Raw genomic sequence first — 27,898 nt, forward strand, 5'->3', positions numbered from 1 at the left:
AATACGGATAATGAAAAAATGAAAATAGCAGGGTATGTCATCATCCAAAACGGTTAACAAATTCTTCGGCTCACCCATGCTGTCAAATGTGAAGGGTAACAAAATAATAAAAGTACAAGGGGTTGTTTGGGGCAAAAAGTGACTTACAATAGTCTAGTTATTACAAATGTCTGGAGATTATAATAGTATGCATTTAGGGTGCAGACTATTATAGTGTATATTATTATAAGCTGTGTTTGGAGTGAAGACTATTATAATTTGGGTTTTTCATTACTTTTTTTTTTGTCTATATACTGTAAAATACTCATTTTTCTTCAATTGATTTTATTAAATCTTGTTAATTATAATGTTCATTTAATAAATTTAATTTCAAACTTGGGTCTTCAGTATTTTTTTTCCATGCATATATATGGTACATGAAATACATATTTTTCTTCAAAACTGGTTTTATTAAATCTTGTTAATTATGATATTCATTTCTTCAATTACAATTTTTGTAAGTCATTAATTACATGTCATAAAAATAATTTTAGAAGAAAGTTTAATTACTAATTCTTCTTTTTCATTATTTAATTACTAGTTTTTTCATTACTTTGTATTTTTTTAAAATGATTTTTAAAGGAAGTTATATGTTTGTTAATTTTGTAAAAAAAATTATACAAGTTTTTGCATGATTTTAACCACTACATACCCTCATTTGTTTCTAAATGCATTTGCCATGCTATCATTGATTCTTTATTTTTCCTAAGTATGATACGAATTTATTCTTTTTATGATAGAAATTTATTACTTTTTTCTCTTTTTATCATACTATCATTCTTTTTATAACACAAATTGTCTTCTTTAAAAAAAAATGCATTATGATGCACATCTTTTCTTCTTCAGATTTACGAATGCTAAATCTTTTCATAGAATAGATTTTTAATGAATAAAAGTAGAAGGGTATTTTTTTTGAAAATTATTCCTTTAATTTATTTAAAAATAAAAGTAAAAAAATTTTTTTTTGATTAAATGGAAATACAAGTGTAGTTTCATTTTACTACCCCACCTAATTACCAATATTTATTTTTATCATGTTTGTTTATTTCTATAGCAAACATTGTCAGAAGTTGTTGATTATCTGATTTATTTTTTTCCTTTTTAAAAACTTGAAATAAATTGATAAAATTGTGAATTACTATTTTTCCTATGTTTAAGACAATTGATTTTTCGTATTAAGTTTAGGCATTAACCGTTTAACACGATTTTTCTAAATTTTTGCAAAGAAAATTTTTCTAAGATATTTTTCTAAATTAATTTTTCATAAGTAATTTTTACTACATTATTTTTGCAAATATATTTTTCCTAACAATCCATATTCCTAACTTATTTTTGTAAAGTAGATTTTTCCCAATTTATTTTTCTAACAAAATTTATTAGATGAATTTTTTTGTGGCATAATTAAAATTAGTGAAATATATAATAACGCTTGAGGAGTGAAGAATAATAATAAAAGGAGAAATGGGGGAGTGAGAAATAGTGTTAGAGAAGAAAATAGAAGAGGGAGGAATAGTGACAAAAGAAGAATAGGAAAATTAGTATAATAATTCTAATTTTAATCCTCAATGTTATAATAACCTTCGTGAGCTAAAATAACTAACTCTACCTCTTCATAATCCAAGGACCAAACAGCCCCTAAGAGATTGAGGAAGAGGTAGGATTATAAAAAGTTGGAGAGGGTTTAAGAAAGAAGAGGGAGACTACGATGACCCTTTCCCGGATAAGGGTTGGTTTATAACCCAACCCAACTGGTTCGGCCCCTTGAATCTTTCACCTAAAGAATCCAATATATTGTTACGTGAAAAAAAGTATGCAAAGTTTTGAAACGACATGTCGTCAGGCGCTCGGTGGGCTACACGTCGTGTGGAACAACTTGAAGACACCCGTCGGCTACGGCGGCGCCAATAACAGAACGTTTCCGAAATTTTAGTTTTCAAATTCTTTCGAAGCGGCATTTAATCGATGGAAATCGCCGGCGAAGATGGTTCAAAGTTAGTTCTACGAGAGCCAGTGACGATATTCGGAAGAGGCTCAGGATTTGCTTCCAAAGATCGAACAATATCTCGTCGTCACATTTTAATCGAAGCTAAAACCTCAGACAACACTAATGGAGCTCCCATGGAGCCTAAAGTTTCCTTCGAGGTCATCGGTAGGAACCCTATCTGGGTTCGGAGCAGCAAAAATGGCGAAATCAGAACATTTAGAAGATCAGAAAAGGGCAAGATGGCGCCTGGTGAATCGTTCTGCGTGGGTGGGCAAGAACCAATTTGGTTCGAATTAAACAAGATCACTGAATTCGAAGAAGGGAAGCTGGTTTCTTCGCGTTCTTCTGATTCGGATGATATCGATGTTTCTGGCATTGATCCTGTCAAAGGTTTTTTCCCGAAAACCTATATTACTTTCCTTATTAATTTTGGAGAAAAGTAATCGAAATCGTCACTTTTCCAGACTGTTACCAAATTACGCCTAGGATTTTCATATCGAAAAGTAAAATTAGGCGATACTACAAAGAAAACAAACGATAAAACTGTTTTAGGAGTTTCAAATTGTGAGTGAATGATACTGATTGTGCTTACTTTGATTTTCTTGCAATGGGACACGAATTTGAATCCTTACAAATGTTTGCTCTCGAAAATCTTTCTAATTTTCCCTAGAGAATTTAGACAAAAATAATTGGAATCATCACTTTTCCAGATTGTTTGCATATCCTGCGTAGGATTTTAATAGAATTAGCAGATACTTTAGAGAACAAACGACAAAGTTGTTTTAGAAGTTCCAAATTTTGAATCGATGATACTGATTGTTCTTACTGTTCCCATGTCAGAATTTGGTTTTCTTGTCATGGGACACGAGTTTGAATGTTATGGCAATCGAGTGATTCGTGATGTGAAAAAATGGGACTGGTTTTTGGATGGGCCGAGTAAAGACAGTCATGATGACGATGAAGATTATGAGAGGAAAAAGAAGAGAGGAGTAAGGGGAAAGAGAAAAAAAGGAGCAAACAGTGACGATGAAGATTGGACAGATGAGAATGAAGATGCTGTTCAAATGATTACAAAAGTACAAAAGTCTCAAAGACCCAAATACTCCACAAGATCAAAAGATCGCAATAAGATTTCTAATGATCAAAGAAAGGCTGCTAAATCTAATAAAGACTATGATGGAAAAGTTGAAGAAGATGAAGATGATGAAACTTTAGGAGGCTTTATTGTCGATGATGAAGTAGATAATGTAGAACAGATGGACGAAGATGAAGAAGAAGAATTTTTAGACGATGAGGATGATGAGGAAGATTGATGAAGCTAATGGTTGTTGGCTGCTCTAACTTAGGCTTGTTCTAGAGAGGTTTGTCTTTGTACATTATTTCATAAGTTTGTGAAATATAAAAGCATCAGTTTTATGTTGTATCTCAAATTGTAGTTTGATAATCCTCTTCAGAGAGGCCTTCTTGTAAGTTGTATTACTCTTTTGCCTCGTGTTGTTAAGAAACTATTCGAGGAGGCCACGACCATGAAAGTATCTTAAATTTATACTCAATAGTTAAGTATTAGCATGCAGATTTTCTTCATCAGACTTCATTCCCAAACTCCCATTTATCTGAATTCTTGTTGTTTTCCCCTAAACTTTGATTGTTTTTCTTTTTAGCTTCCATTATGTGCATTAATTCTAGGAAATGGAGGGAAGGTATTCATAATTCTCTTACTCTTTATGTTTTAGGATTATTCATTTTATTTTCTATCTACTCTTCCTTGACCCTAGTTTACCCACCTGGATCACTAGGGTGTGTGGTGTTTTATGGGTCATTGGGGGGAGGAATGATCGGGTATTTTGTGGTAGGGAAAGGGATTATAGTGAGGTTTGGTCTTTGATTAAATTTCATGTTTCAATTTGGGCTTTAATTTCGAAAACCTTTTGTAATTAGGGTGTTTTTGTGGACTGGTTCTTTTTGTGCCATTGTATTATATTCTTTCATTTTTTTCAATGAAAGTTGGTTTTCCCAAAAAGAAAGAAAGAAAAAAAATAGTTCACCAACATGAGTACAACTTAGCTTTAATTGACATCTACTCTTCTTTTGACGATTAGTGGTTATTGGCCATGGCGCACCAATCATATAACTCATTGCTTATTGACATGAGTTGGATGTCTATAGCATTAAGTGTTATTAACCCTCAATCTTCGTCCTTTGTATTGAAATTGCTAGTCTATGGCTTGCCAACATGAGTGTAAATCAGGGTAATTGACAGGCATGACAACTATTCTCCCTTGAGGTCAAAAGTTTAAATTTTTATTCCTTTCACATTTATATTAATTGGCTGAGGCTTTTGCTTCGAGCATGGGATGGTTTGAAATAACAGAGATATTTAAACTTGGAAGTGGTTGCTTTAGTTCCATGTTTAGGTTGGTATCTTATAGTTTGTTAAAATGAAAGGCTATAAATTTGTATAGCCTTTTTTGGCGCTGCATATTTTCATATTTGAATTCATGTGACACAAAGACCTTTTAGGCTTTTGAGCAATTATTTCATCTTTTGAATCATGAACATCCCTTTTTCTGACCATAGTTAGAAGAAGCATCTTGAGTTGAGTCACTAACTTCTATTTAGAGATTCAGCATATGCATGACAAGCTTTTTTGACTGGTTTGAATCCATTATTTCACCAACTCTAGAGTGCTGTTGAAATAATTGCTATAACTTTTGTCTAAATAGGAAAGGTGGTGATTCAAGCGCAGGTTAAAGACCTTTCCTAGGAAACACTCTTCAATTTGAAATCAAACAAATGATGATAGTTCACATTGAGAAGTTGATAAATTATTTTTCTACAACACTACCAAATAATAGCACCTGCATCTTTTAGGATCTTTTGATAATTACATGTGAAATATGAGAAGGGTCTTTTTCAATTTTTGTCCCTCTCTCCATTTTCTTCTATTGTTTTTAATTAATGTTTTCACGTTGATTGAATTATAAGTAACACCATATTTGTACTAGGTCATTAAATTTTAAATATTAAATTGGTTCGTAAACTTTCATTTGTATTTTTGTATATCCTTGAACTTTACAATAGTGTTCTTGCCAAAAAAAAAAAAGGTGTGAACATAATATAGATAAATAATAAACCATTTAGCTTAATTATAAAGTTAAAAATATTGATTTATTGATTTTAATATATTTTTACAATTTTTTTTTCTATATACACTTTTAAAAAACATCCACCTAGCATTTTATTGATCTTTTCGTAAAATTAGGAAATCAACATTTTCCCCACTTTTACTTATGAGAACAATAAGACAAATGTTGATGGAAAAAAATTACCTCATCCCAAAAAAAATCAAAGACGTGTAAGAATTAAGAAATAAACTCAAGTGGGTGAGGCGATTTGGCCATGTAGCTCAAAGGCCAACCAAACTTGCCCATCTTTTGGGGGTTGCCTTTCGCGGGCACGTAGCTTGAGCTAATTGGGTCCTTTTGACTAAATATGTTAGCCTTGACCTTGAAGTTAGAGGTCGAGATTAGCCTATCCCATTCAAGTTTGATCCAACCTTATCGAGTTTATTCGTAAAAGGATTGAGGAACCCCTATGTTACTTTTATTGTCTGTCTATCTATATATATAAGCTCTCGTTTTTCATAAGAGCATATTTTGACTCTTGTGCCAAAAGTAATTTAAAAGTATTTGGAACAAGAATGGTCATTGATGTGCTATTATTGTTTTGCGAGCGACTTCTCTAAAATCCAAATACATCTTCACAATGTTAGTGAACCTTCTGGCTAGATTTTGCCATCACAATTGACATATACATTTTAAAACTTTGGACAAGAAAGATATCTTATTTATTTGTATATATATATAAAAGAGATCCATACAAACGACCCACTAAAAACAATTGGTAAAAATTACCAAATCAATGTTTGATCGACCAACTTTAAATGTTGGCGGGGTTGAGTTGATTTTTTTCCAAGTCACTTCAACTCAACCAATTTTGTGTTCAATGACTTCACCTGTAGATGTCGAGCACCATCGATGATTATGTTGCCATACTTTAGTGACCACCTTTAAGCGACCAACTTTAGAAATTAACTTCAGGCTCCTACAACATCTTCGATGAAAAATTTGGTAAAGAACACCTCTAATGATTAACTAGGGTAAAACCACTTACAACATCAATATTCACTTCAAGTGATCATTGTCGACAACTACTGTTGTAACACTTCAACGACTACCTTCATGCGACCAACTCCGCACTTCTACAACCTCTGACGATGACAATTTCGAATAACGCCTTTGGTGACAAACCACTTATCAACACTAGCATTCACCTTAGGTGATCACTATTGCCACATTTTTGTGACATACTATAGCAAACAACTTTGATGACCACCTTTCACGCCCCTCGTGATCAACTCTCGCACTAACAACTACCTTCGAATACAATGCATGTGAAGAGCAAATTCAATGATTAACTTGATGACAACCACCTACTAACATCGATACTCAACCTCAAGTGACCACTACTGTCGACTACCATTCCCACACTTGAGACACTCCAAAAACCAACTCTGACACCCACCTTCGCTCGCCCAACTCCAGTGATTAACTCCAAGCTTCGTCAACCACCTCTGACAAAACACAACTCCTGTGAAGAACACCTTAGATGATCAACTATCGTGACAACCACCTTTAATGACCAATATTAACATTCGCTTTTAACGATCAACTCCCATCACCAAATTTGTGGTTAGTTTCTATTGTTTAATTGTAGCGACCAACTTGATTACACATACTAAAAGAGTACAAAAACATAAAAAACTTGACTAACAAAAATATTTTTAAATACAAATTTGAAATTATAAGTGTATAGTGTTTAATAGTTGGTCTCTTGTAGTAATTTAATATCGAAGGATTATTTGAGGATGATTTGTTGTTCTTATAAACCTACTTGTCACATACATCTAAAAGATCGATTGGTTCCTCACAGTTCCACCACAATCTAGAAAAAGATATTGCTTGCGTCCACTTGGTAAGACCGACTATTTTGTTTATATTGATGACCAATATTTTCTTTTATTGTATGTATGAAATCAACTCATTGTCTACCATATTTAATTTACACATATATTTTGTGGACATGTAAATAGACCTCCATACTTTTGTGAATGTTTGAAATATATGGTCATGTTGTTGATTAGTATTTTGTGTGCACTATATGCAATAGTTACATGTAGTAAATCATAAAATATATTTTTATTTATTGAGTATTCACATCTCAAATTAATATGAGGAAATTAAAGTGTGTATGTAGTTGAATATGTAACTAAAAGTTTTTAAAAAAAAACAAAAAACAAAAGAAAACCCATAAAAAAGTACATAGTTGTTAATGTTGCAAAAAAATTACACTACGATATCCATAGTTCAACATAATTTAGTTTGTATTAGGATTGCCTTTTCAATTTATTAAATTAAAAGATAGTTGTTTTGAAAAAAAAAATCATGAGTTTCACGATCACCTAAAATAGATTTTGAAAAATGAGTTTATAAAATAAGTTGGTTTATAATAAATGTTTAAAACCAACTTCTAGAAAAATGAATTTCGAAGGTTTAATGGTTAATCTCTTTTATTGTGCATCAAAAACTATGGTCACCATCTCCCACAATCATCGTCGACCAACTTTAAGTTATTGTCTCTGGCAATTGCCACCCACCAACCTTCAACCACCATCTCTACGCCATTGCTAGCGACCAACCTATGGCCATCGTCTCTAATGACATCCACCGGCCAAACTCTACCACCTTTGACTACCATTCCAACGACTATCGATCAACTTCGACCATCACCTCTATTGATAAGTATATAATAAACCAAACAAACTCTTGTATAAAACCACTTTTAAAAAGAGTTGCATTTTTATTTTAAGGAATTTCTACCAAAACTATTTAAAAGAAACTACAGTTTTTAAAAAACATTTTTTTCCTAATCTTCTTTATACTTCAAAAACACATATTTTTTAAATATAATTCCAACACTTTAATGCCCAGCTTGTTTCACAAAAATTGTCATGAGATTTCAAATTTTAAAATACATGATATTATTATTTAAAGAACATTAATATCTGATTTGACATTAGGTTTTTATGCTTGAAAATAAATAAAGCCTATTAATTATATCAATTAATCATTATTATTAATTTTAATTAATTATTGAATTATATATATTAATTATACTTTATAAATTTTTAACCAATAATTTGACTCATGCAAATAAACCACATAGTCATCAGAAATACCAGATCTTCTTTATCTTATAGATCTTCTTAACTCTATTTCTTGTAGTCCCTCAGTTACAGGTTCATTTGTTATAACATCATTATGTTGTATTTGACCATTAATTAGTTCTTCTTGTGGATTGTTAACATAGCACTACAAGAACAACTTGAGAAGAAGTTATAGATGAAGGAATTTCTACTCTAACTTCTTGATTTTTCACTTTACATGGTTCCAAACTCCCACTAATTACATCATTCTCAATGAACCTTACATTTCCAGTTTCAACTATTCACATACTATGGTTAGGACAATAAAATCTATACCCTTTTGATTTTTCTAGATAACCAATGAATAAAAGAAGGTGAAAAGAATATTTCATGAAAGTAGCACAAAGCAGGATATCCTATAGGAAGTAGAAGGCCAATAGCATTTAGGCCATCAATGAACAAGGCTCAAAGAATGTTCGTTGAAACATGCCATTTTTCGCCCAATGAATCAACAGTGAGATTCTCTATGGGAAAGGAGATAGAGCAGCGGCAAGTCAGAACCTAAAATAAGTACGTATTGCATTTTGATGCCTCTGCAACCCTAGCTTTAGTAGCTAAGCAGGATAGCTAGATTCATTCCATGATAAAAGAGAAAGGACAGCAGTTCCAATCTAGATTCACTAAACCAAAGACTATTTCATATTCATAGAAAAACCCTCCTAGATTCAGAGTGGGATTGGGATCGGCGATCGCGGATCGGACCACCACGGCGCTGTCCCAAGGATAAATGAGTCGGATTAGTTGAGAGATCGGATAGAAGGTCTGATCGGAACTAGAAGGTATATGGATTGAAGCCGTATCGTCAGATGAAAGAGACCGAGCGGAATGAGTTCCCAACAGCAGCATGCAAAGTTTCGGCCTAACACATGAAAAGGAGTACAATCGAAGACGAAAGACCGGAACCATCATTCATATTTTATGTTATCTTAAGAGAAGAAACATTTTGTTTCTAATTTTACCCTCTTTTTATTCTATTTACTTGTTTCTTATTTTAGTTTTATTGCAATTTGCTTTTTATTTATTTTTAATAACTTGAAATTAATTATTAGTAAATTCTTGGGTATCGATAATTTTAACTTTTTCTCTACAATTAATTATGTCATTATAATTTCTCTAAAACCATTCACATCCCTCCATCTCCCACCTATTCATATTCCCTTCTTTCATACTTATTATTTTGTATCTCTTTCAACCTTTCAAATTCTTTTCCCTTTTCATATATTTGAGTATAAATATTCTATTCTTTTTCTTTTCTATTCATGTTCGCAAATCACAAAAAAAAAAAAAAAAAATTAAAGGGTGTGAAGAAAAAAATCATGATTTATGCTCTTCTAATTATTTTTTCTTATTTTTATTTTGTTTCCTATTTTTTTTTTACATAGAAATCTGTTTATGTATATTTCTTCATTTATAGATTTAGATTTTGTGATGCCTAGGAGCAAGTAATCAATCTAATAAAAAAGATGCAGATAAATTAATGAGCATTCAAAAATGAAGAATGTAAAAGTAGGAGACTAAAAAAAGATAATGATCATAAGCGTCATTTCCAAAAAATAAGAAAGTGGCATGAGGATGCCAAATAACTAGGTTTTTCAAATTTTTATTATTGCTTTGTAATTAAGTATGCTTTTGATGTAAAGATTTATGATGTGCTTACTACTATAGTATATTACGGATCTTATAATTGAGGGATCGAAGGAAAAATTTGGGATTATTTCATAGTCATACTATCAATTCTTTTTATATCTTTTAGCTCATTCGATTTATACACACGCGTATAACAAGTCTTGAGTAAGAGATCTCTCAAGAATGAAATTGAAAAACGTCTTTCAAAAAATCATGAGTAAATAAATATCATACTATTTGTGTAATTAATTACTATCTTTTTATTTAGTCAAATAAAATGAAAAATTAACGTGCATAGCATGTGCTACCAACTAGTAGTATATAAAAGCTTGGATGAGGAGAATTTGTTTCCTATTTTTTACCTTTCTTTAGAAGTAGCTTCTATAATCAGGTAGACGACAATGTTGTATTTTTTTCCTTTTCTATTTTTATGCTAATTGAAGAAGAAATTTGATGATTTTATGAATTGGTTAGACTAATTGTAATTTATAAATAACTAATAGCTTTAGAAAACTGAAAGTCTTTCCAACTTCTAAAATGGAAATAATCAATAAATTTATTTAGCTTATCACCTACTTATGCTAATTGTAACTAATGAACTTATAGTTAAGGAAATCAAAAAATTCATCTTCTAAATGGAAAGAATTAATAATTAAAGGATTATTAATTCTTACACAAAATACAATGAATGAACCTTTAGGAACTCTTAAATATGGATGACTATAAAACATCTTTTTCTACATCCGAGTTTGCACATAATTTGGATAGTCTTCCAAATAAGAAGGGATATATGAGTTTCATTGCATGTGTCCAGTCCTGGGTTGTTCATTTACTTTCTATTCTTTTTTTCGTTTTTTTTCTGCTTTTCTAGATGTGTTTATTTTAAAAGTATATCTCTTGAAAATCTTTTACATTTCATCGATGTTTCAAGTTGATAAATAAAACGTGCACTTTAGAACATCTCCATTAGTTATTGTTCAATCGACCTACGAACCTAGAGGTTAGATTGATCAAAGCGATAAGTTATTGGGTTTGATCTAAGAAATCCATAAACATCAGAAAAATGAAAGTATATTCGAAGGCCAATACAAATAACAATAGAAAAAGATTTCATTGATAGAAAAATATATCATTAATTGATTGTGTGATTTATGAAGTTATTGTTTATTTTTTATAAAAATTATCTCATCAATTGACATCTTTAAAAATATCTATATTAAGAAGAAAACTTTGGGTTTGCCACATTTTCTTAATTTGTGTTCTTTTATTCATTCATCAACTTTTTTCTTTAAAAGTTTCTAGAATTTAGTAGGGTAAACCAATGTAATATAACTAATTTATTTTTCTAATGGTTGAAAAGTATAATTGTCTAGTAATCACTGTTGTATTCCATTTTAAGTACTATTTATAAGTTTAACCTTAAGAACAATTGGGAGGAAAATTAATAAATTGAAAATGAAGATACTTAACAAAAAAAAAAAGGTTGTTAAGAGAAAAAATTCAAGCTATGTAATAAAATAAAAATGAAATACAAATGTCACGTGTTAAGGACCGGTCCATATACAAATTGGTAAAAAATAAAATACATTTTTAACTTTCGGATATTAATTATCATGTACATACACATATATTAATCATCTCAAATATTGAAATTTTATGGCATGTTTGGGGAAAGGTTATAAAAGGGAGGATTAGGTTATGTAACCCAACCCTCCTTTGGGGGAAGGGTTATCATTACCCTAATTTTATCCCCTCAACCCTTCCTTAATTCATTTTTTTATTTATAATTTCTATACTTATGTGTTTTGTTAATTTAAATATTTGTATTTTAAAAATACAGCTTATTTTTAAGTTATAAATTTGGTATACTTACATTATTAAAAGGGAAACTTTTGTAAATGTAACAAAACACCATTTACGGCCTGTATAACTAAAACTTATCAAGTTAGCCATTTTTTAAATATTCTAGGTTTGCCCTTTTATTTTTTTTTTCTTCCTTGCGATTCGGTCTTACTCCTACGATTTCGTCTTTTTTCTTTCCTATTTTTTTTTCATCATCTTTCTTATTTTTCAATTCTTTATTTATGTCGTTTAATCTTTTCATCGTTTTTTTTTTCTTTTCCTCTTATTTTTTTCGCTGCGATTTATTTTCATCATCTTTCTTCTTTTCCTTTTTTTTACGGGTGTACAAAAAATAGCAAAATTTAAAAGATCGGGTATAAAGAATCTTGAAAAAAAAATCATTTAGATTGGAGTAGCCAAATGTAAAGTATCGTGTAAAAAAAATAAAAAATCGTGTATAAAGAATATTGAAAAAGATTAGAGTAGCCAAATGTAAACGATCGTGTAAAAAAAATAAAAGATTGTGTATAAAGAATCTTGAAAAAAAATCATTTAGATAGCCAAATGTAACCGATCGTTTAAAAAAGTAAACGAGTAAAAAAAAGATCGTGTATAAAGAATCTTGAAAAAAATCATTTGGATTGGAGTAGCCAAATGTAAACGATTGTGTAAAAAAAAAGTAAACGATCGTGTAAAAAAGTAAACGATCGTGTAAAGAAATCTAAATGATCGTGTACCAAAAAAATTAAAAAAATTGTGTACCAAATTTTGAAAAAAATATATTTAGATTTGGGTCCCCAAATCTAAATGATCATTGAATTGAAAAGATAAATTGTAGCATATCTAAACGATCGCGTATCAAAACGATCGCAAATATATTACAGTGGGCTTGGGCTTTTTTCGTTTTTGGAATTGTTTTATATAGTGTAAATATTTTGCAGCTTTTTTATATTTTTGAAAAGACCCTTATTAAAATTTGAATTTCTTTCTTTACTTTTGATTTATGTAGTTTATTTTATTTCTTTACTTTTGATTTAGGTAGTTTATTGTGATTATACAATTAAAAATTTAATTTAATTACCTTCAATCAACTTTATGTTCGAATTCATATCAATAATTTTGTGGAATTAATTTTGATATCAATCGCAACCTCATTGTATTTTGTCAATTAACTTAAATTTCTAAGAAATGTCAACTCAATAAAAAAAATGGTAAAACGTTAATAAACTACCATAAATTGATTACTAAGAGTTATCAAACTATAAAAACTATTTGATTAAATTAAAAATTAGTGGGGCCGTACTTTCAACAAACCTATTATTTAGGGGTGGTTTGTTTATATTTTTCTACCTTCATAACGTTATTTTGGTTATTAGATTAAGCTTTGTTAAATTAACATAACAAATCTTTTTGTTATAAAGATGGTCGGTTCATGAATTTTTCACCCGATAATTGTTGCAGAATAACTAAAATAAATATTTTGACAGTATATAAATCACGGTTAAAAAGAATAAAAATTAAAGTTAATATTTTAAAAGTATATTAAAATAAATTGAAGAGAAACGTAAAACTAGATTCATTGTAATTTTCCACTAGAAAACAAATCTAGAGTTGGTAAAAACCTTGATTGTTATTTTTTGTTTTCGGTACTTCTCGTATTTCCAAGCTCTTTTTTGCACTTATTTACATGTTTACGGGCTGCGTGTCGCATTAATAAAAATCAATTTATTGAAACGTAACCTATGCTTAACAAATGTTGAAAATGAAAGTTTATTAAATAAATTAAAGCAAATTGTTTTACGAAAACGATGACAATTTGGTAAATTAAATATGCGAAATTTGTGTATTGGATTTAGAATATATTTTTTTTATAAAAATTATTCGCACTTAACACTATCATAATACTTTTTCCATAATCTTTCTCCTAAACACATCTTATCATAACACTTACTTCATAATCCTTCTCTCAAACACATTTTGTCATAACACTAGGGGCTTGTTTGGGCTTCAGGTTGGAGTGGAGTGGAGTGGGCTACCATGTTTGGCCCGCGTACTATTTTAAACTGGGTGTTAGGGTTATTTTGATTATTTTACTCTTCCCCACTCATTCCTTTTACTGTTCCCCTCTCCCTCTTCTCTTCATCTCTTACTCGTACTCTCTTCTCCCTCACTTTGTTTCCTTCTAAAATGCGGTACCAGCAACCTTCTTCTACTATTCCCATTCTTCCTTCTCACTCACTCATTTCCTTCTATTTTAACCATACTCTATTTCCTTCTAAAATCTGCCATGGCAGACCTCGAAACTACATCAGCTAGGAAATTATAGTACCCACGACTAGGATATAGCGAGGAATTTGAGAAGGCGTTTGGTAGATCAAAAGAAGGGGGAGGAAAAGGAATTAAGAAGAGATGGAGGCGACGACAGTGGTAGTTAAAAATGAGAATGAGAATGATAAAGGATTATACTTCTTTGTCGATTGGAAGGATGTTGAAGAAACTGAGAATTCCAAGCTTGAGGAAGCTTTTGAGATAGTAATGGCAACTCGTGAATACGATGAGAGGATCAATTGTGAAGGTATTGAAGAGATTTAGTTGGGAGATCTTTTTGCTGAAAATTATTTGTTTCTTCAGATTAATCCAAGCTTTATGAAATGCTCGAAGAATCATCATCTATCATCTTGAGGAATTCCCTCCAAACTTATTCACTTCCAAGCTTTACCTAATTAGTAATCAATAAAGTTTGGTTTTCTTCTTAATTTCTCTTATAATTTGTGTGTGTTTATGTGATTTCTCATGCTTTTGAAATTTGAAAGTTGATTAATAATCAACAACTGAAGTTGTTGACATGGAGCCAAGAGATGACTTGGAGCATTTGAAAAAGATCACATGATTCATATTTGCAGTTATATGTTTTTGCTTTCGTTGAGCACAAAATGCTAGATTTCTTTTCGGCATTTGATATACTATAACTTTATTCACATTTGACTTCATTAGTTGTCGAACATCTTAAGAAATGGTGTATTGGTAATATGCTATTAAGAAATAGAAACTGATTAGCTGTCTAATTTGGTGAATCTATGAAGTTTCAAGTACTTGGTTTATGAGAATGTATAGGTTGATTGTCTCTGATGCTATATCCTATCCAATAGCTTGCCAAATTTTTCCTTCTTTTATGATTTCATCGTCCAACTCAAACTAGATTTTTGAGTCATTAGACTAATATGGCCTTATTACATTAATTCTTAAATGAATATGCAGGAACCAACGTGGTCTAAGGCATTATTGGGGTCTTCGTGTCCATGATAAGGAGGGAAGACTATTGGTGTCTCTAAGAAGCGTTAAATGATGTTAAATGATGTCTTTGTGTTTTATTGTGCTTTGCAAGCAATTTTTCTGTTGGATGCAATATTTTAGGTAAATGGAATTAGTTGTTTGAGAATGGGTTTAGAACTTTTTGGATTTGGCTAGAAACTTCTCTGCTAGGTTATATTTCATATCGGTCATTCATTTTTTCTCTTTATAATAGAGATTGAAATCCCAATTGAGCTTATTTTTCTTCATTATATGCTTCGCATTGTGTTTTGGTATATGATGTTGATTAATGTTATAGCCTTTTGATAAGGTCATCATTAGTAACCATTTGACTTATATATATTGGGAAAATTATGCTTGGAAATTCTCGTTTTGTCTCTAAATTTCTTGCTTTGATTGTCATTTGCTTGTTATTTAATTTTACCAACCATTTATTTAAACTTACATCATTTCCCAAACTTGTATAGGTCAACTTGACTTAAAAGTTATTTGAAAGAGAAAAGAAAAAAAATAAAAAAGAAAAGACTCAACTTCATATGTTCCCTTTTTCAAAAGGCAATCTTGCTTTGTTAATTCTTTCTATAAAAAAAATTTGTATGTGATCTTTGTTGAGTAAAGATTGGATAAAAAAACCCTTCTTTTTTGGATTAATATCTTTATTGTTGTACTTAGTTGGATTACCATATCCCTTATTCCCTCTTTCTAAGAAATTGTTCAAGTGGAAGTAAGAGGAAACGACGTATATGTAACATAATTTCAAACATGATCACCTAAACAGATGATGAAATTACATTATGGAGATTTGCAGCCCCATTATTATTCCTAATTTTATGATCCATTATTAAAAACTGTTTGGTTTGAGAACTATGATTACACGTTTAATTATGCATTTGACATTTTCAAATGTTGGAAAGAGATAAAAAAGGGAATTAATGTTATTTCTCTTTAATTACATCATCATATATATATCAATGGATTTAGCCCAAATTTAGCCCAAGCTTTAAAGCTAAACTTCAAATAATTTAAAATTAACACACAAACTTTGTTGCCTTAATACTCTTCTAATTACTATCATCCCTTGGAATTATTTTGTCATTTGTTCTAAACTACTAATGTGTTGTGAAATGTATGCACTAGGAACACTCTTAATTTATGTCATTCTTGTGATGTTTCCTAAATATATAATTTCGGTTGTATACAATTAATTATGTTGAACACTACATAATTAACAAATGAGAAAATTATATTATGAAGATTATACTTAAATTTATTAAACGAACTACATGCCTAACGAGATTGAATAAAATAATTTTGAAATAAAATGTGTATTGCAAAAGAAAAAAAGAGTGAAACAAACACTTTTGATATTTTCAGACTATAATAATCTACGACCTAAACAAATGTTATAATAATGCAGACTATAATAATCTGCACCCCAAATACATATTATAATAACCCATAAATAATAATCTGCACTCCAAACACAAATTATCTCAAGGTTATAATAATCTGCACTCCAAACACAAATTATCTCAAGGTTATAATAATCTGCACCCAAACACAGACTTCTCCTATGTTTACTATAACTCTAATCTTCTGCGATTCCGCCCTCCAGACAGACAATTATTACTAACTCGGGTATAAGCAATTGTTACTAACGCACCGTTAATTGGTATGGGTGATATTCGTCGAGCCCAACGGACCATGTCATGGACATGAAACGGATAGCGGCTTCGTGCTCTTGCTCCACCATTTTTATGTTTTTATCTTTATCTTCTGATACGCTCCAAAATTTTCACCTAGAAGAGCGTGCTGCTTCTCAGCCATCGAATTAGCACACTATAGCACTGAGTTCTCTGTTCCCCTGAGATGACATTCTTGGTCAGAGCTCCCTATTGTCATCATTTCTCTTCAACTGCCATGGCAATGTCCTCGAGCTTTTGCCCTCACCTTCCACTCCAATTTGGAGCCAGACCCATTTTCTACTTCCCAACCAAACCCTCATTTTCTCTCTCTTTCAAGCCTTTCTCTGTTCAAGCATCCAAAAATTCTTCTGGTAAAGGTAATAGTATGCTCAATCTTCTTTTTATACTTCCTTTGATTAGTACTTTTAGCCTTTTATAGCCATTGCCCATTAGCACATTGGTTTCTTTTTGGTTCCGCATTTGAAAATTAGTAGAATTCTCTGATTTTCTTATGAATCGGCCTGTCCGGTTTCAATTACCAAAGAATGTTGATGTAGTTTTCTTTGAAGAGGCTAGGGATAGGAGACTATTGAACAAAAAAAGGAGGTAGCTATGCAAGGTAGAAGAAATGTACTGCAATTCAATTTGAGATATTGATATTATAAAATTTGTTTAATTTCTTGTTAATTAACTTTTGACTATCTTTGAAGAAATGTTTAAATTTTCATTGTGTATATACTGTTGAAAACTTAATTTGGTTCTAGTACTTCATTATGATAACACTTTAGAGTTTGAAAAGAATTAGTCCCTGGAATTGTAAATTTACTCCCTCTACTTTCTAAATTTGTAATGATCTATCTCAATCATTAGAAATATTGTTAAGATTTAATGGAGATTGCTTACATGTGATTCATATATTAATTATGGACTAAATGTGTTTATAAAACTGCATAATAAAAATTTAACTTCATTTTGATGGGATTTGTTACGGTATGGACTGAATTGTTCCAAAAATTTGAAATTACAGGACTAATTTGTTACTAACTTAAAAGTATAGTGAGTAAATTGTTGTATATTGATGTTTTTAGGACTAAATTGTTGTTTGTATTCATTAATTAGCTATGAGTATATTTTCTGTTGCCTATTAGATAATCCTTGCATTACTTCTTAGTTGTTAAGTATAACTTCAAAATCAAATAAGTCCCCAGAAAAAGCTATACTCGAATTTACGTTTTTTTTACTGGACACGAGCCTTGTGTTTCTTTAGGAATCTCACAGGTAACTTCAGAATTGAGTAATTGGTTTAAAAAGTGCTACAAAAATTCTTGATTTAGTATGGTCTGATAATTTTGTATATATGTTAGAATTTATAACATCCGCCAAAAACATCTAATAAAGTAGCTACAGTTGAACGCATAGATAATATCTAGACATCCTGTTAGCCTAATATACAATCGTGTGGCTTTCACATGAACTTCTAGTAATACCTCATACATTTTCTTAGCGAACTGTTTGCTATTATCTAAACACATGCTTCTACTTCTTCTTCCTCTTCCTTTTCTTTCTTTGTTATTTATTTTTCTATTTATCAACAGAAGAGCTGCGTGTTGGCTTCCTGGGTCTTGGAATCATGGGTACACCAATGGCACAAAACCTTATAAAATCAGGGTACTAAGGTGTTACTTGATTTTGTTTTATTAACAGTGGTCATCTGTAGCAGTTAGAATCTGTATGATGCAAAATTAATACTGATTTTATTAATGAAACTTGGCTCAAAATTTTGTCCATGTATTTTCTGATAAAAATTCAAAATGTTACTACTGACCACCGAGTTTTAATTAACTTTGGTCTCATTGTAGTTTGAAGGAACTGGCAGGAAATATTGTATGTTTTCAGTTGGCTGTTTCTGTTGCTAATACGTGCTAATGGCTAATCTACTACTTGTTCGTACTTTTTTATCAAACTAGTTACTTGAAGAAGCTAATATTTTATATTATATGTGAATCCCTTACTGGTTTATGGCAGCTGTGATGTGACTGTTTGGAATAGGACCAAGAGCAAATGTGATCCTCTCATCAATTTGGGAGCAAAGTAAGTATCTGGTCCTTGGTGTGAAATTAATGATATTTTCTTCTGTTACTGATATTTTTCTTAATGGAATTCATGAGTGAATTAGAGCCATTTGAAGTACACTTTGAAATTAGTTTTTTTCCCCTTGTACATCTCAATGAAAGAGGGCCAGATATTTCCTCAAAGCTACAGGCTGTCTGGCTTTCCCCTCCCACTCCCCCAACTATAGGAGGTGATAAAGGTCTAGATGGTCAAGAACATTTTCTGGACTCTACTCTTTGGTGGTCTGTATAGTAGATTAAATGTAATCTAAATATCTAATCTTATGCATCTTTACTTACTGGTCTGTGATGTGTTAACGAGTTAGTGGAATGGCGAGTCATCCCTTCATTTGGTGCCCTTTCATTATGGCTCTTTGGTGTAAATTTTTTTAACTTTTAACTTGACAAGGCCGATGTGTGTTGGAAGTAGAGACTAATTTTGGTCTTTTTGTGCCACTAACACAAAAAGAAGGCAATATTTTGGAGCTGAACGGTATTAAGGGCATCTTGTGGAAAGTTTAGCTAGAGGAGTAAGAGGCTTTCGATATCAAGAAAAAAAGGAGACGTGATGGAATATTTAGGACAACTTTGTTTTTGTTTATTGTCCAGTTGTCCTTGGAGCGTCTTATGCAAGTCTTGATATTGGTTTGTTTTTCATTCTTTAAATGAAAGTGTAGTATATAAAAATGAATTGGAAATTTCCCAGTAATATTCAAATACATTGGGTTATACAGATATCAGTCTTCTCCTCAGGAAGTAGCAGCATCTTGTGATGTCACATTTGCAATGCTTGCTGATCCGAATAGTGCAGTGAGTATGTTACCATTTTTGTATCTAAATTGGGATGGTGTCTCAATTTTGACCAGCTTCTATTTGTGTGTTTTTTTCATTTTTTTTCTCAGCTGGAAGTTGCTTGTGGGGAAAATGGAGCTGCAAGTGGAATGTCTCCAGGAAAAGGGTATTGCTTTCTCGTTTTTTCTTGCAACTACTCCAGACCACGAAGTTGTTTACACATAAGAGTATTCTTCATTGATCCTGAAAACTCTTGTTGTAGATGAAAAACACAACTTTCTTCAAGGCAAAGAAAGAGCATTAATTGGTCGTACATGATACAAAAAAGCAGAAAATCCCACAGCAAAAGGGTCTTCAATGAAAACAAACTAGAAATTGAAAAAGAAAAAAGAAGCTCAAGTTGTCAAGATTAAGAATCAGAGGGTAGTTACAAAAATCCTTAGAATCGATAGACAGAGAAAGACATAAAATCTAGTCATAGACTACACTTCCCAGTTTCCTCAATGGCTCTCAGCTTCTCTAAAAAATTATCTCATTTTCTCTCTGTTAGCATATATGCAGAAGCTTATTAGTCTTTTGTTCTTTATGTAATTTACTGGTCTTTAGTTAGGGTTTCCATGTATATCTATATATCTATTGAACTCTATTGTACATAATGAAGTAAGGAGTTCACTCATATTTTACTCGTAACTTTCACATGGTATCGGAGCTCTAGGTATTTCCTAGGGTGATGATGAGGGTTCTGTGAGTAATTTGGAGATTTGTGAACCTTTAGGTTTTAGGGTTAGAACATTTCTTTTTTGTGGAGAGTTTGGTCTTCTACTTTTGTTTGTAGTATTTCCTTTGTAGTTTAGACCCGTTGCCGCCGTCGTCAGCTCATCAACCATCGTCAGCCAGCGTTGTTTTCTTTGTCTTTTTTTTCCATCACTGCCCAACTCAGAAGAAAGCCTCTTGCTGATCTGTAGGAATCCAAAATTTGGCCGAAAAATAGTTTGTGCGTGAGTTACATGCGCCACCGGAAACTGCTGCCTTCCGTCACATGTGCTGGCGTTCTTGATCAGTCTACACCACTTGCCGATCTACACCTCCGTTTCGACTTCTGTTTTTTGTGTTTGTCTCGGTACATTGTTCCTGGTCAGTCTGTACCTTCGAATTCATCAAAATCCGTTCGGGTGTGACGATATTTGAAGAATATCCGATTGTTTCTAGGGGTTGCGGCTGTTTTGTTTTGTTTTGTGGCCGTTTTTGCTTGTTTTGTGGCTATTTTACTCATTTGGCTTGGTGTGGCTGCTGGGATCTGGAATATAAGATTTGTTTTTTTGGACATCTTTGCTCATTTAGTTTGATGCGGCTTGTTGGTGTGGTTGTTTCTATCCTATGGCCGACCAAGATCCCATAGTGATTTCTAATTTAGTTCAATTTATCCATGATTTGTCTACTAAATCTCAAAAGTACCAAAACCCGTCGGAAACATCTCCATCATTTGCATGTGCCCTAGTATAACCATTGTTAATTCAGGTCACATAAATCATTGTCTCATTTCCTCTACACAATGGATCATAGACTCCGGTGCTACTACTCATATGACCGACAATCCTAATTTATTTTCTACAATCTTGTCATTTACCTTGAGTCTGGTACCGCTCCGTGTGTGGGTGTGAAAGACCCTTTCTACCCGGCTGCGGACGATAGAAATAGCTCTAAGCAACTGATAAGTCTGACTCAGTGTGCTCCCTAGCTGGAGATGGATGTTCCAAGTCTGCCTACTAAAGAAAGGACACATATTACCCGTTTTACCTTAGCAGAAGGATCAAATTCTTCTGTTATTGAATCTGGCACTGGAAATCTCACCCCATCCCCTTTTTTATCATTTGTCCTACATTTACCTTTGTTGTCATTTAACCTAATCTCTATTAGTCAATTCACTAGTGACTTTGTTGTTGTGTCGCATCGTATCTTGGTTATTGCGTGTTTTAGGATCTTGTATCAAAGAAGATTATTGGGAAAGGACATGAATCTAGAGGACTTTACAGTTTTGATCACCAAATGTCAACATCAACAACTGTTGCTTGTTCTGGATTTGTTTCTCCTTTTGATTCTCATTTTCGTCTTGGTCATCCATCTCTTTCAACATTAGAAAGCTTTACCCTCAATTTCATAGCTTGTCTTCATTGAATTGTAACTCATGTCAGTTTGTCAAATTTCATTGTCTTAGCTCCAGTCTTGGAGTTGATAAACGAGCAAATTCCCCCATCGAGTTAGTTCATTATTATATTTAGGGTCTAAGTTCAGTTGTGTTCATTATCATAATGTGGGTCTAAGTTCAGTTGTTTCCAAAACTGGTTCTGGTATTTTGTTACCTTTATTGATGATTACCCTCGCATGACTTGATTATATTTTATGAAAAATCAATTTGAGTTACTTTCTCATTTATGCAGTTTCAATGCTAAAATTTGAACTCAGTTTGGTGTGTGCCTTAAAACCTTGAGAAGTGAAAATGCTAGTGAGTATTTTTTGAAAGCACTTAAGTCGTACCTTTGTACTCATGGAATCATTGACCAATTATCTTGTGATGATACTCTGTCCTAAATTGGGGTTGTGAAACGAAAGAATAGGCATCTTCTTGAAACTGCACGGGCATTATCCTTTCAAATGCATGTTCCAAAGCATTTCTAGGTTGATGCAATTTCAGCAACTTGTTTTCCTATAAATCAAATGCTTTTGTCTATTCTTCAAGGTCAGATTCCTTATCATGTTCTCTTTCTAACAAAATAATTGTTTCCTATTGAGCCGAAAATATTTGGTTGTACTCATTTTATTTGAGATGTTTGCCCTAATTTGACAAAGTTAGACTCTAAGGGACCGTTTGGGGGAAGGGTTGGGTTATGGGGGGTTAGAGTTATGATAAACCTAGTGTTAAGATAAACCTAGGATTATAATAAGATGTGTTTGGGGGAAGGGTTATGGAGGAAGTGTTATGATAAGATGTGTTTGGGGGAAGGGTTATGAAGGAAGTGTTATGATAATGTTGTGAAGAATGATTGAGGAAAAGTTGAAGAAGGGTTAAGAAGTGTTGAAGAAGGGTTTGAGGAAGGGTTAAGGAGTTAAAACTAGGGTTACATAACCCTTCCCCCAAACGGGGGTTGGATTACATAACCCTAACCCCCCATAATCTAACCCTTCCCCCAAACGCCCCCTAAGTCTTTGAAGTGCATTTTCTTAGGTTTTTCTCGTGTTCAAAAGGGATACAAATGTTATTGTCCAAGTTTGAATAGATATTTTGTATCTCAAGAAGTTACCTTCTTTGAGGACTAGCCTTTCACTACCTCTTTGCCTAGTACAAGTCGGGGGGAGGAGGAGGAGGATCTTTTTATTTACACTATCACGTCTCCAATTCCTTCACCTGATCTATCTCCTTTAGCATCTGTCCCTAATCGTCCACTTATACCTAAAGTCTACTATCATTGACAACAACTTTCAGATGAATGTTCTGTCCCAAAAGACTCTTTGTTGTCAAATTCAGGACCAAGTGATGAACTTCCTGTTGCCCTTCGTAGAGGTAAACGTTCTTGCACTTATCCTATTGCTTCTTGTGTATCTTATGACCAATTATCATCTCCTACATGTTAATTTGCTTAACCTCTTGACTCTGTCTCGATTCCTAAGACCGTCCATGGAGCTTTGTCTCATTATGGGTGGCGTAGTGTGATGATTGAAGAGGCGAATGCCTTAAATGACAATGGTACTTAGGATTTAGTATCTCTTCCTATAGGAAAGAAGATTATTGGGTGCAAATGGGTGTTTCCAATTAAAGTTAATCATGATGGATCAATAGCTCGTTTAAAAGCATGCCTTGTGACTAAAGGTTATGCTCAGACATATTGGGTTGACTATTTAGATGTATTCTCTCTTGTCGCTAAGCTCACACTTCTGTCAGGTTATTCATTCTATGGTAACATCTCAAGTTTGGCCTTTATATCAGCTTGACATTAAAAATGACTCTCTCCACTGTGATCTTTAGGAGGAAATCTATAGGGAGCATCTACCTGGGTTTGTTGCTTAGGGGGTGACTGATTAGGTATGTCACCTTCATAAGTCCTTGCATGGATTGAAACAGGGTCCATGAACATGGTTTGGAAAGTCTCAGTCAAGAACTTGAGCAGTTTGGAATGAAAAAAGGCAAATCGGATCACTTAGTTTTCTACCAAAGATCTATGAGTGGAACTATTCTACTTGTTGTATATGTTGATGATTTTATTATAACCGGCAGTGATATATTAGGTATATTGTCTCTTAAATCTTTCCTCCAAAGTGAATTTCATACAAAAGATTTGGGACTGCTAACATATTTTTTGGTATTGAAGCAATGAGAAACAAGATTGGTACTTTTATGTAATCGAGAAAATATGTGCTTGATTTGTCATCTGAGATAAGGAAAATTGGGAGCCAAGCCATACAATACTCTAAAGATGTTGGCCTACAACCTTATAAAGATGGAGAACCATTTAAGGATCATGAGAGGTATAGAAGATTGGTTGGGAAGTTGATTTACCTTACAGTAACATGTTCAGACATACCTTATTCGGTAAGCATCATGAGTCAGTTTATGACCACACCCACAGTGGAACATTGGGATGCAATACAACAAATTCTATGTTACCTTAAGGTTGCACCTGGACGTGTGATCTAAATATCATGGTCATATGAATATTGAATGTTTCAAATGCTGATTGGGTAGGATAAAAAGAGAAAAAAGATCGACTTTTGGGTATTGTGGTTTTGTTAGAGGCAATTTGATTTCATGGAAGAGTAAGAAGCAAAACATAGTTTCATGACCAATTGCTTAGTCAGAATATAGAGCAATGACACAACCAGTATGTGAAATAATGTGGTTACATCAACTATTAATTGAGTTGGGGTTTAACACTACAATTCTGACTAAGTTGTGGTGTGACTATGAAACTGCTCTTCATGTTGCATATAACCTCGTATTTTCTTGAGCTTATTAAAACTTTGAAATTGATTGTCATTTTGTTCGGGGAAAAATAAAACAAGGTTTGGTGTCTAATTGGATATGTGAAAATTGGAGAACAATTAGGAGAAAGCTTTATAAAAGTTTGGATGGAGTTCGAATAGAGTGCCAACAAGTTGGCCATGATTAATATATATGCTTCAGCTTGAGGGGGAGTGTTATAGTATATATGTAGAAGCTTATTAGTCTTTTGTCCTTTATTGTAATTTACTAGTTTTTAGTTTGGGTTTACATGTATTCCTATATATTGATCCTTGTATAGAATGAAGTAAGGAATTCTCTCATATTTTGCTCTAACTTTCACACTCAAGCGAAATGATTTATTAAATAGCCAACAAGCCCACGCACTGAAGAGTGTCCCTCCTTTGTCCCAGTCAGGCAGGTGATCCTTCCTTCATCATGCTGTAAGACTCCTAGTTAGGATTATATGGGGATATTAGTATGTTTAGTAGGAAAAGCATTTTAGTAATTAGATATTAAGTTAATTAGGTTATTTTACTATAAGTAGAAGGAGAGGGATTAGGGAAGGTATGAAGAGTTTGGAGTAAATTCCTTGAGTGGGAATTTGGAGAGGGTCAGACCCTCTCGAAGGGCTAGGTGTTATTTTTTATTGCGATATCGTAGGTTGCATTTCAATATTTTTTCATATTTGATTGTTCTTGAGTATTTCTTGTTAGGTTGGGATTCTAACACGAGTAACATGATCATTACGACTCACACACATGCCAAAAGTCTTGGAAAGACTACCAAATTCAGTTCACAAAACAAACAATAGAAGTAAAAGATCATAATCCAGTTTTCACTTCCAAACATCATTTACTGTTCTGAATAAAATTTTCTTCCTTGTGTGATTGTGTGGATGTATATACTATCATCATTTTGTTTAAGTTTCATTGATATAGCTTCATCTGTCGTCTATGGCAGATATGTGGATGTTTCAACGGTTGATGATACCACTTCCAAGTTGATCAGTGCACGTATAAAAGAAACTGGGGCTTTGTTTTTGGAGGTTGGGCAATTCAATATTGGTTGTAAGATAGCAATTATAATGCATATAAAGGCTGTTAGAGAAATTTAACCCAGCTCTTGGAATTTCCCCCTAGGCTCCTGTTTCGGGTTCCAAAAAGCCAGCAGAAGATGGACAGCTGATATTTCTTACTGCAGGTCAGAACTTTGCTCATATTTTAATGTTACCTAGTCGGTTGAAATATTAACCGAGATGATATGGTTGTTAAAGTTGAGTTGTTTAAATAATAGGATAAGTCTCTTAAATTTCTTATGTGTTTTCATTTTGTTTTCTGTATCATAAGGTATTTCTTTATCCCTCAGAGCTAGTGTTTATGATCCTATTATAGGAGGATTACAATTTTGATGTAGTAGCTGCATATTCAGGTGACAAATCTCTCTATGAAACTGTTGCTCCTTTTCTGGACATCATGGGGAAGGTATAATTATGAGTTTTTTTCTCTCTCACCATTTATGTATGTCTCAAGCATAACACTATAAACTTAAACATTTGTATATATACTGTCAGTCGAGATTTTATCTTGGTGATGTCGGAAATGGAGCTGCCATGAAACTAGTAGTCAACATGATCATGGGAAGGTTTGCCCCAAATTTGACCGCCAATCTTGTTTGTACCAAACTTTTAACTAATATGTCGATTCTTGATAATTACTCCCGTTCTTGTTTTCCAAATTGTAGCATGATGGCGGCTTTTTCTGAAGGACTGCTTCTCAGTGAGAAAGTAGGACTCGATCCAAATGACGTTGTGGAGGTAGATTACCAAAGCACATACATTACCTTCCATTCCATGTCCAAAACTATTCAAATTCTCCGAACTTCACTACAATGATTCTGTTCCTTTTACTTTGAGTTTTGGCCTTATCACAGGCGAGAAAGATAACTGCGTTTGTCAAGTGAGGGGTCGAGAATAATTCCAATACATTTGAATTACAGGTAGTTTCTCAGGGGGCGATTAGTGCACCAATGTACAAACTCAAAGGACCAGCAATGATCAAATCCCAGTATCCCACTGCCTTCCCCTTGAAACATCAGCAGAAGGTTATTAATAACATTGTTCTTGTTTAATAATGTGTTGAAACCTCATTATAAATAGAAGTTTTGCTCTAAAGAGTGAGAGGTTCTGTGGCAGGATTTAAGGCTTGCTCTAGGTTTGGCAGAATCTGTATCTCAATCCACTCCTATTGCTGCTGCTGCTAATGAACTGTACAAGGTAGCCAAATCTCGTGGACTCAGTGATCAAGATTTTTCAGCTGTCATTGAAGCTTTAAAAGCAAAGTTGCAGAATTGATTGCCATATCTACGAGTTCAACCTCTTTTTTTTTTTTTTTTTCTTTTCTTTTCTTTCCCCAATTGTATTTGTATTTGTATTTTCTTTTTCTTTTTGCCTAGTGATTTGAGAAATGACCTTTGGCTTATAATATTTTATTTGTTCATTGTCACCATTATATACGAAGAAAATCTAGTTCCATTAACTTGAGTTGAAGGGAAATAAAATGTAATAGTGAAAAAAAAAGACTATTGTGGCTTGTCGGTGGACTCATTTGCCTGGCCTTTTGAACCATGTGATATCAAATTAGCCAATGTTTTTCAAATACAACACCATATTAATTGAATTAGTCTCACTAATTGTGTTTTTAGGGGTTAGTTTGGGATGTTGAGTTGAGATAGGATGTTTGAAGTTCATATGTTTCTAGAGTTCATATGCTTGTATTTGGAGTGTAGAGTTGTCACTAATGTCAATCATATGGTATTTGACATTAGAGTTTCCTCTGCAATGTAACTAGTATTGCAAATGTTGTTGGTAGGAGTGACTATACTCTAACTAGTATTGCAAATGTTGTTGGTAGGAGTGACTATACTCTAAATGCTACTACTAATGTTTTTGCCTTGGGTCTACTTAATTCTGATTATGTTTGTTCTCCATCAAAGTCTGCCTCATTGATTTTAAATATTGATGAGAACGTATCTAATTCCTTTGATGATAATGTTGTTCTTTGGTCAAGTGTCCTACTAAATCTACCGTTGCCTTCTAACCTACTACTAGTCTCTCTAAAAGTTCAAGTGACAAACAACCATGTCCTACTAAAAAGTCTTCCATGGTGGATTCCAGTGAGACTTCATCTA

General features: G+C 32.7%; 2 protein-coding genes across 3 annotated transcripts; both read left to right on the forward strand.

Annotated features, from left to right (window-relative positions):
- Positions 1-1,653: 1,653 nt before the first annotated feature.
- LOC103490042 (uncharacterized) lies at positions 1,654-3,610 on the forward strand. The gene is made up of 2 exons (XM_008449408.3): positions 1,654-2,413; positions 2,864-3,610. The coding sequence occupies exons 1-2, from the start codon at positions 2,002-2,004 to the stop codon at positions 3,334-3,336; spliced, it is 885 nt and encodes a 294-aa protein (XP_008447630.2). The 5' UTR covers positions 1,654-2,001; the 3' UTR covers positions 3,337-3,610.
- A 13,208-nt stretch (positions 3,611-16,818) lies between these two features.
- On the forward strand, positions 16,819-27,246 carry LOC103490043 (glyoxylate/succinic semialdehyde reductase 2, chloroplastic). 2 transcript variants are annotated; one of them, XM_008449410.3, is made up of 12 exons: positions 16,819-17,190; positions 18,409-18,481; positions 18,839-18,904; positions 19,659-19,734; positions 19,827-19,882; positions 25,673-25,757; positions 25,852-25,912; positions 26,141-26,193; positions 26,283-26,353; positions 26,453-26,525; positions 26,708-26,812; positions 26,904-27,246. In XM_008449410.3, the coding sequence occupies exons 1-12, from the start codon at positions 16,998-17,000 to the stop codon at positions 27,060-27,062; spliced, it is 1,071 nt and encodes a 356-aa protein (XP_008447632.2). In that variant the 5' UTR covers positions 16,819-16,997; the 3' UTR covers positions 27,063-27,246. The 2 variants fall into 2 exon arrangements, with proteins under 2 accessions (XP_008447632.2, XP_008447633.2); XM_008449411.3 differs by having other exon boundaries at positions 16,849-17,190; positions 18,412-18,481.
- Positions 27,247-27,898: the final 652 nt, after the last annotated feature.

This window comes from Cucumis melo, chromosome 4 (genome assembly GCF_025177605.1).
Source record: "Cucumis melo cultivar AY chromosome 4, USDA_Cmelo_AY_1.0, whole genome shotgun sequence".
NCBI classification, from domain to species: Eukaryota; Viridiplantae; Streptophyta; class Magnoliopsida; order Cucurbitales; family Cucurbitaceae; genus Cucumis; species Cucumis melo.

Bases quoted from the DNA above. Each gene is read 5' to 3' on its own strand.
- LOC103490042 (XM_008449408.3), top strand. From the start codon at position 2,002: ATGGAAATCGCCGGCGAAGATGGTTCAAAGTTAGTTCTACGAGAGCCA. The intron at 2,414-2,863 runs GTTTTTTCCCGA...TTCCCATGTCAG, and splicing joins TGGCATTGATCCTGTCAAAG to AATTTGGTTTTCTTGTCATG.
- LOC103490043 (XM_008449410.3), top strand. From the start codon at position 16,998: ATGACATTCTTGGTCAGAGCTCCCTATTGTCATCATTTCTCTTCAACT. The intron at 18,905-19,658 runs GTAAGTATCTGG...TGGGTTATACAG, and splicing joins CTCATCAATTTGGGAGCAAA to ATATCAGTCTTCTCCTCAGG. The intron at 19,735-19,826 runs GTGAGTATGTTA...TTTTTTTCTCAG, and splicing joins TTGCTGATCCGAATAGTGCA to CTGGAAGTTGCTTGTGGGGA.